The sequence below is a fragment of the Pocillopora damicornis genome, chromosome 1 (genome assembly GCF_964200805.1).
Source record: "Pocillopora damicornis chromosome 1, jaPocDami1.2, whole genome shotgun sequence".
Taxonomy (NCBI): Eukaryota; Metazoa; Cnidaria; class Anthozoa; order Scleractinia; family Pocilloporidae; genus Pocillopora; species Pocillopora damicornis.
The window spans coordinates 24,673,932-24,682,960 of record NC_142670.1 but is presented as its reverse complement, the minus strand read 5'-3'; the positions used below and the strand labels follow the sequence as shown (position 1 = coordinate 24,682,960).

General features: G+C 37.8%; 3 protein-coding genes across 3 annotated transcripts; 2 read left to right on the top strand and 1 right to left on the bottom strand.

Moving 5' to 3' along the window:
* The first annotated feature begins 51 nt into the window (after window positions 1-51).
* LOC113677450 (uncharacterized) lies at window positions 52-2,536 on the top strand. The gene is made up of 5 exons (XM_027194259.2): window positions 52-171; window positions 574-675; window positions 1,301-1,335; window positions 1,628-1,685; window positions 1,994-2,536. The coding sequence occupies exons 1-5, from the start codon at window positions 87-89 to the stop codon at window positions 2,383-2,385; spliced, it is 672 nt and encodes a 223-aa protein (XP_027050060.1). The 5' UTR covers window positions 52-86; the 3' UTR covers window positions 2,386-2,536.
* Window positions 2,537-3,137: 601 nt separating this feature from the next.
* On the top strand, window positions 3,138-5,015 carry LOC113677476 (uncharacterized). The gene is made up of 5 exons (XM_027194295.2): window positions 3,138-3,314; window positions 3,397-3,504; window positions 3,785-3,819; window positions 3,925-3,982; window positions 4,439-5,015. The coding sequence occupies exons 1-5, from the start codon at window positions 3,230-3,232 to the stop codon at window positions 4,660-4,662; spliced, it is 510 nt and encodes a 169-aa protein (XP_027050096.2). The 5' UTR covers window positions 3,138-3,229; the 3' UTR covers window positions 4,663-5,015.
* Window positions 5,016-5,140: 125 nt separating this feature from the next.
* LOC113677466 (stromal cell-derived factor 2) lies at window positions 5,141-8,656 on the bottom strand. Its single transcript, XM_027194283.2, has 6 exons — window positions 8,457-8,656; window positions 8,257-8,363; window positions 6,933-7,015; window positions 6,400-6,621; window positions 5,624-5,726; window positions 5,141-5,352 (listed from the first exon to the last, which is right to left on the bottom strand). The coding sequence occupies exons 1-6, from the start codon at window positions 8,584-8,586 to the stop codon at window positions 5,323-5,325; spliced, it is 675 nt and encodes a 224-aa protein (XP_027050084.2). The 5' UTR covers window positions 8,587-8,656; the 3' UTR covers window positions 5,141-5,322.
* Window positions 8,657-9,029: the final 373 nt, after the last annotated feature.

The following is a 9,029-nucleotide window of genomic DNA, read 5'->3' as shown; positions in this document are numbered from 1 at the left end:
AAGTGTAATACCAGACGGTCATATAAATGAGATTGAAGCGCGTGATCTGCCAAATGCGTTGGTCGTTGTAGAGATTTTCTGTCAAGATGTTCATGTCTTGGTTGCTCGCATTTTTCCTGACTGGAATTGCCCAGTCAAGTTTGCTTGATGTCGATCAGTTGAAAGCACGAGGTAAGCATGCCAGATTATCCGTGATTTTATGAGAAGTGATTACATGGCTATGTAGTATTGAATTAGTCGTAGGAACAAATGAGTGTTCGCCCAGACAGTTAAATGCGCTTTGAGACGAACGAGAAGTATTTGGCTGGCATAGTCTAAATCTTAGCTTCCATTCTCACATAGTCCATTTCATTTTATGTTGTTTTTCGCCAAGGAGAAACCTTTGATACAAGACAAGAAAAATTACAAGCCATTGTAACCTGATATTGCGGATTAAAGGAAGAGAGTGACAGAGTCAGCCCTTCTCTTTTCAAAGGTTAATTTAATCTCAGTCCCCAGTCTCTTCAGCCGGTGATAACTGCCCATTCCCCTGCTTAATGCTCATTAATGGTGGAATGAACTCTTTTTCTGCAGAACCAGATTTTGTCGATGATGGTGATTGTGGATGCACTAAAGAACCGACTGCACAGTGTGGCTGCTGCACAAAATTTGATTTTGACCACAAGGAGCACACAGGTAGGAGTCAATAGACCTTAACTCTGTGAATCGTAAGAGTGACTGGGATCTAAGTTGTTCGAACCATATAACCCTTAATAAAGCATTAAGGTCACGAGAATAAAGGAAATTATCACCAACTAAAGAAGTTCTTGGTTGTTAAGCGATTTCTCCCTGTAAGTACCTTAGGAAATGTGAGAGAACAGTATGGAGAATATGCATGTTAATGTTAGCCATATAAGGGTTAATAAAACAGAAAGAAAGAATGGGGTAAACGAAATGTGAGTCTCTTTTAAACCAATTAAGATAAGTATGAAATTGCCTTAATACTGATTTTCGCAGGTCAGTTATGGGTTCGAGTTCAAATTTACATAAAAGTGTTATCATCATCTATCATTAAATTCTCCACCCACCGCTGATCTGCCACAGAATATTTACTGGTGCTTGTCAAGACTTCTGACTGAGAATTTAGTTTCACGTCTGAAAACTTTCATCAGCAATCTTACCGAGGGGATTGAAAAGTTTATTAAAAACGCCTGGTAGAGTTCACTCCGAGAGAAGATGACTAGAGGAGATATTTCGTTTAGGATTTCTTACTTGCAGAAAAGTGTGGTCATTGATGAAGTGTGTTTTGTTCTTTTTGTAGCCTGTATGAACATGACATTTCAAGTGGAGGAGAAAGTGAGTCATGATAATCGTTATAGATTCACTCTGTTTGCGAGAAAACCTGTAGAGCTAGTGGAGAAATTAGAAACACTAAATGTCCATTTAAAGAGTTGAAAAAAACCCCAGCTTTTGTGCTAGTAAGATAATTAGAGAAAATTCGCTCGTCCTCTACCAACTTGATCAACAAACTGTAGACAAGCTCGCTCAACTGATTTCAATATTTATCCGAATATTTAGAGTCTCCGTGCTGAGTCAGGCTCGGCATATGTGTTTTTCTCTGGTGATTGACTGAATGTTTATTTCTTAGGCGATACGATTTACGGGGACTTTAGATGACAAGGTTCTGTTCAACGAAACTCTCTCAGGTAAGGTATACATTTTCATGTTCGTCAATCACTAGAATTTGGGTTACTGAACAAAATAAACCCCTTGCGCTGTGTTTTTGTTAAATTTTCCTTACCTGTTCGCTTGACAATACATTGATACTAAAAAAGGATGCATATTCAAAATTATTCGGTCCTGACGATAAAAGGGTCGACAGTTGTATGGTAACGCCTCCATATTCCTCTGCAAAGAGGGCTTAATAAGAAAGTTAATAGACGTGTGAGTTAACTAGAGGCAAAAGTCACTTCCTAATCCCTGTTTATATATATTTTTCATTTTTTTTTTTCAGCGAGAAATCCACCTCCTTTTTGTCAAGGGGTTTGTCCACTGTCGTGCATCTGCCTTCAGTATTACAACATCTCGTACGGTGATGAGGGAAAGTGGGGAGGATGCCTGAAGATATATGCCGATCTCATTGTACCACTCTTTAATCTTGACTTTGGCTGCTTCAATCTGCCAACCCAGGAAGGCCAGGAGCAGTGGAGGGCTTCGGACAAGGAGGGTAACTCGCTGTTGCACTTTGCCGGCTCTAATAAGTCAAAGGATCAAATGTTGAACAAGACTCGGCAGTGGCTCCTAAAAATGCTTGGCAAAGACACAACTAAGTCGCCTCAAAAGAAAAAAAATCCACTTGATTTCCTTTTCAACAATCGCGTGATTGAAAATTCTGATGAGGACTAGAATTAAAGACTTACCGAACCAAACAAGTAAATGTCTGTGTGATTGACAGAATGATATTGTAATCGGTAATGACATTCTTGGCAGTCTGCTATACTTTACTATTCATTACAAATGTAAGTGGATTAGAGCAATAATAAAACTGAATAAGGAAGTGATGTGGCTCTTTGAACGATACAGAAGAAAGGCTCCATACATACACGTTAATTTGTGTTTTCATGATGGCGATGTCACAGCGGCTTAAAGTTAATATCTAAATAACAGTTGCAACCTTCAAACAGATCGGATTACATTTCAGTCTTCGAGGTAGATAAGCAAATAGAAGATCTGACTGCAATAAAACTATCTTCCTTTCTGTAAAGCCGCCCTTTGAATTGAGCACAGTCTTCACGGTTCCAGTTACTTAACCCTCTTACCCTCACCTTTGCAATAAGGTCTCTCGTGATCGGCACCTGTTTGAATATGTCACACTCGATAGATGTACACGAAGGCATAGGTGTACGAAATTTACACAGATTTAGAATAAAGGCGAAATCATAGAGATAAAAAAAGTAGACAAATAACTCCATCACTTGCCGCCTTGTTGTAAAGTACTTCCTGTACTGATGATTATCATTTGCATGGCATGAAATGAACTGCTCTCTCTTCTTTTGCATCTGGAGGCCTCACTCCTTGCTATTTAGTTTATTGGAGAACTGCCCCCCCCCCCCCCTCCCGTTGACCCACCAAACAGCCGGAAATGACGCACGGAAAGCGAAAGTGACTATTAAATATCTGTGGAAGGTCATTCTTTGTCTGGTTAGCGACATATTATTTTCTTACCTTACTGTTTTGAGAAATCTTCTTAATGTGTTTGCTGAAAGTGAAATTTCCTTTATCCGTGGTCAATGTACTTGTTCCTTTGGTGGCAAGTTTCACACTGAAATCTGTTGGTTAGAGAAACCTTTGTTTTTTTCCCCGTACTTGCCTTGATCATCAACCCTTTCATGACTAACTTCTATTTTGTTTTTGTAGATCCAGTTACAGCGAATAATCCAAATTTTGATGGCTGTGAATGTGTCAGTGGCAATTCGTCGTTTTATTGTTGTCAACCCATCTCTGTCTACCGCTTTAGTGAGTTAGGTAAGAAATTTCAAATGCACTTATTAGAAATTTCAGTAAAGACAAAAAAACAGCACTGATTGCATATACATTTTGAAGGGTCTTCTATCGATCACGCGCTGTCGTGTCTCCAAGGCGCAGCTGTTTCAGTAGAAGAGTAACTTATGACGGGGATTACGTCCATGGGAGATTGCATTCCATTGCTTTTTCACCCATTACACTAGTCTACACAGGTTATGGACTCAAACAGTACTACGAAATTATTAGCTGGGCCTAAAAAAACTCATTCTTATTTTCCCAGTTTGTGTGAATGTGTCAAGCGTGGATACACAGAATGTAAGAAACTCAGTTTTTCACTGCTAACACTGAATTTAATTTCCCTGTATTGCTTAATGAACCTGACACTTTTAGGAATTGAACGTTGAGTTTTGCTCGAATTAGGTTATACCATTCACCTTGTCTGCAGATGGAAAGTCACGCCTTACTGATACGTACTCAGGTATAGAGTTTCTTATGATGATATTGTTAAGGCTAAATTTGGTAGGAATAATTTTTTTTATATTTGCAATCCAGTAAACACCCCTTAATTTAAGGTTTTCATTTATGTCGTATGAAAATTTATCGGAACTAGAGAACAGTCAATATGAGGAAAGAGTTCAAACTTCAAAGGACTGACTTGGTACACCAACATGGAAGCTTGTTTAAATGTTTGGTAACTAATGTAGCTGTATCCACGTATGCAAAGCCGATTGCTTCTCAAAGGACATAGGTAGAAATTTCCATTGGGATGATGTGGTCGTAAACCGGCATATTACTCGGAGGGGTTTAGGTGTGACAGGTTTTGTTTTAATAAATTATCAGGTTATCTCGATCTAGGAACGGTATCACATGTACACAAGTACCTCCCTGATCACCCGAGCCCTTGATTAACTGATTTCTTTCGAACACTTGCCAGAAAAAGCACCTCAGCCATACTGTATTGAGTTTGACAACCCAGGACCAGTTTACACCTGTTTAATTTTCTACAACACAACGTTCACCAGCACACAGGTCAGCGGCTGTCTAAAGCTGAGAGTTTTGGTACAAGCTGAAATCTTTATCCCATTGAGATGTTTCAATCTTTCACGACCTTCTGATGTCAAGCAAGAGGACGATTTTACAACAAACTACATATTTTGAGTACTGAATTTTTTTTAAAAGTGTTTCTGTTTCTGAGTACCCCTTTTTGAATAGCTCTTATGTATGATGACGTCATTTACCATTTGTTCAGAAAGATTGTCTGATTGGTTTATTTTTGAGACTCATATCTTCAAGATTGAAACTCGCAGGAATGAAATGTAGACAGATTTAATCAGTACTGCTGAATGACTTTTATATTCAATAATTCAATATAAAAAAAAGGTTACCACCTTTGCATATTCTCCAATAGCCATACAAAGTAAAGAGAAATTCTGACTCGTGATTCTGATACAACTAAGTATGTACAAATCGCGATAATTTTGCCAAATACATCAATGCATTATTTTTCTTGATTTTTTTGTCTATTCCACATGTATATGTAAATGCAGGGAAGGGCATGTTACTGACTACCTCATCTGGGTTTCTGGCATCTGAGTCTGAAATCCAGCAGGGACAAGAAAGCCCATAGATACAAATCTTTTTGTAGCAGCTCTTTAATAAACAATTCCATGTAATTTCTTGCACAAAGCTTTTCTAACAATTCTTTATCAAAATCCTTGTGGTCCATGCCAGAATTTTAGAAAATAGCACTGTTGTACTGTCCCAGAACTGTTCAAATGTACAACTTAGTGCAAAATCTGGGTTCTATCAGGTCTACAATCAATTGGTGGCTTTGACATAAATGCCCTCCTAAAAGAAAAAAGAACAGGTCATTACACCAAGCCACTGGACAAGATTACAATCACTTAACAAGCAACATAAAACTAAACCCCAAAAATTAATGACAGGGTAGATTAAAGAAACCTAAAATGTTTACTAGCCATGGACATAATAAGATTAGATAGTTTTGCAGAAAAAGAAATGAATAACACCACAAGTTTAACATGTTTGTTGTTTCCTTGAAATGATAATTTCCTGAACATAGGCAAATAACAGAATGAAGTAAGACACCAGTACTGACCGTTGCCTTCCATTCATTTCCTGTTTCAGGATAACTATAACCACTAATTTCCTTTTGACCACTAATGGGCCGGCCAAACTGGTCTCCAGTTACATGCAGATAACTAAAGAGAGAAAATAAATACAAACAAATAACTAACTGTCTAGGAAGAAAAGTAAAGGAACATGCTTGACTCAGTCTTTGCCCAAAAGCTTAAAAGTTATAACCCTTGAGGTTACTCCAAGTTGCAAATTATTTTCAGTAAAATTAAGGTTACTAACTGGGTATGTAAACTTGCACATCCCTTCCAAAAAAAAAAAATTTTAAAAATTGAACATTTCCAAATATGCCAGTTCTTGAAGAGAAGGTATTTCCACAAAAGTGACTTAATTTTCACACTACACGGGGTGTGAGCTTCCTAATAATCCTTTTGAGGCAGACATCATCTGGGAGGGAGTGATGTGGTTTTCTGAAGTGATAAAGTTCTCAGTTGAATATCAATGCAAGGTCATGACCAAGAAGGGAAAAAAAGACAAGTCATGTGAATGTTCAGATGTAAAACAAAAAAACAAAAAAAAACAAAAACACACAATATCTTGACAGAAGTGACAAGGGTTGGTGGTTTTTCCAAACTTCAAAGATTGAGGAAAACCAGGTTTTTTGCCCTTGGTTTAACCAATATTTGACAACAGAAAATATGTTCATAAAGCTAACATGGGAAAAGGTACTTGAAAACTATCCCTTTTCCCAGGGAGCTTCATCTTGCTTACTGTGAACATCAGAGGTTCTGCACTTACACTTTAGTAGCTGAATGCTTGAACCTAATTTTATCCTGTCGTTCCCAAAACTTTGAAGGACAAATAACAGACCAGTTGTCCAAATCATCCCCATCTCCATTTTCACCAAATGCACTCACTTCCTGGTTATGAGAAATTGGTGACTGAAAGTGATGACTGTGAAGATTGCGTTTAGTGGCCAGGTGTTGTAATCTTATTGTGCTGCCACACTTAACAGGAGTCCTGGAAAAATAAAAATGAATATCTTTCATATCCTCTTAAAAGTACAGATTTAAGACTTTCATTACTTAGACTGTACCAGTATATTTCTGTTGACATGTCACAATAATTAACCAGTCCAAGGGTATATCACCAGATTAAGTCTAGTGAAATCTGTAATTGTTGATAAGTTTAAGAGAATGTTTCTCTTTCTGCTGCTCTTTCCCATCTACCATCCTTTTCTCCCTGCTTTGCATCATGATCTCTAATTATGCCATTACACCACTGTTAACTATAATGACTGAATGCTTAGAGTAGGTTACTTTGGTACTCACCCTCTTTTGCATGGAGAATCCATTTTCCCTCTCACAACCCAGTAGCTGTTTCCGTCATCCGCACTGTCCACTCCTGTAACAGACTAAAAGTAGCAATATTTTGTTTAATCAGCAGAAATTCTTAGTCAAATGTATACTGTAGAGATGCCGTCTACAATCGTCTGTCTTGTCATACCTACGTGAGGAAAAAAATTAAGAGAAGTGATACTGCAGCAGCATTTAAAAAACCCCATTAATGAGAGATCTAATAGAGCCAGCCCACTAAGAGTGGAAAATTAGGGTTCCATTGAAGGTGATTTTGAACCCCATGTGAAAAAAAGGATAAGTGATTAGGGTGTAGAAAGGCTACATAATTTTTAAAATAGAATGTAATTTCCAACCAAACACTGATACTTTCAAGAACTTTAGACGAACTTATGAAAGGAAATTTGTTATTTTTTCCATTTAAGACCGTGCAGGACAGCAGGGCTTTTGGTCACAACGAATAGTAGTCTCTACTTCAAAGCTACAAAACTACGTCAAAATTCGATGCTAACCCTTGGTTCGGTGAGTAATTTTTTAAAAAACCTAGTCTTCCGCTTAACATGCGTATTTCAACAGGTTGGAAACCGGGGCTGGGTTGTTCAAAGCTGGGTTAAGATAACCCAGGATTAGTATAAAATTTGATTTAAGATCTGAAAGCTTGAAGAAAAAAATTCAGCTGAAATCTTTTTGTCTTCAATTTTTTGATTGAATGCTCTGAAAATAAATGGAGAAAATTATCCTCAAACAGCTTTTGAACGGAGAAAAATAGAAACCTAGATTAAAATTTAACCCTGGGTTAACGCTAATCGGCCTTCGAACAACTGGGCCCGGAAAACCAAACACAAATCAGAAGCGTCCACGCACAGTGCATCTCATTAAAATTAACGCCTGAAGACAAGAAGTAACGCAAGGCGTCCTCTCCCGCTATCCAGAGTCCCTTTCCATATAATACACTTAAATAAAAATCGTGACATAAATCTAGGTATGTCTGGGGGAAACTATCTCTTTTCTGTTGGTCCAATTTTTTCGATGAATACCAACAGTAAGCTCATCAATTGTACTTTGTTTTGGGCATTTAAAGCGAACTTGGAAAAAAACTAGAATTTCTCGATCACAACGACAGGGATGTTACAGCAGCTTGGACACATTTTATTTTGAGTGTACACTATCTGCTGTCTTTCCAAACATTCTGCCATAAAATTAACAGAGGAACATCACAGCAAAACATGCTGAGGATATTTTCAAGAAGGGAGATCATCACATTCGCTCCAACTGACGCAGAACGTACGCTCAATCCTACCTGTTGTCCGCTTCCAGAGCCATACTTAACTTCATGGGAATGGAGTCTAACATTGTGCTTTGGATTGACTAGCTTTAAAACACTCCCACAAGTAATATATTTAAATTCTGGAAGAAAAATCAAACAGCTTCATCATACATTCTGAGTTAAAATGGTTTCAACCTGCTCTGTTTTTTAAATTATTTTGTCTACTTACTTACCTCTAGAATCTCCTTGTGAACGACCGCATAGCAAAGAAGCTATGCTCATCAACAAATAAACGTATTTTACAATATTAGTTCCCCTGACTATTCGAAAAAAGTAAAGGAAATTAGGTACTGTCACGGCCATGATGAAATTTCGAAAAGACACGCAAAGGGCATTAAACCTCGCTTTGGCTCGTCAGACTCGTTCTCGTGCATTAAATAGCTATTCCGCGGGTCGGGTGGGATGTTTGTCCGGGATGTATTATGTATTACAGTATCAAGGGATTTTGGTCTAATGGCACTTCACTGATCAAAGTTATCAAAAAATTTTACCGTTCAAATTGTGTCGCACCTTTTATCATAATTTTGTCAATAAGGTGATACTTAATGAGCATAAGTGGCATTGATTTGGGGAGTAATGGTGGTAATCTGCAAAATTTATATCAAATCTGGCACAAGGTATGGTTTTGTTTGGGTATAAATGGGCCGTGGACATCAAAGTTACCACTGCACACACCTACCTGGAAATGACTGGGGATTCCTCTGGCCAGTTAATTTTTCAGATACCCTAGATTTGACTATTCCGTA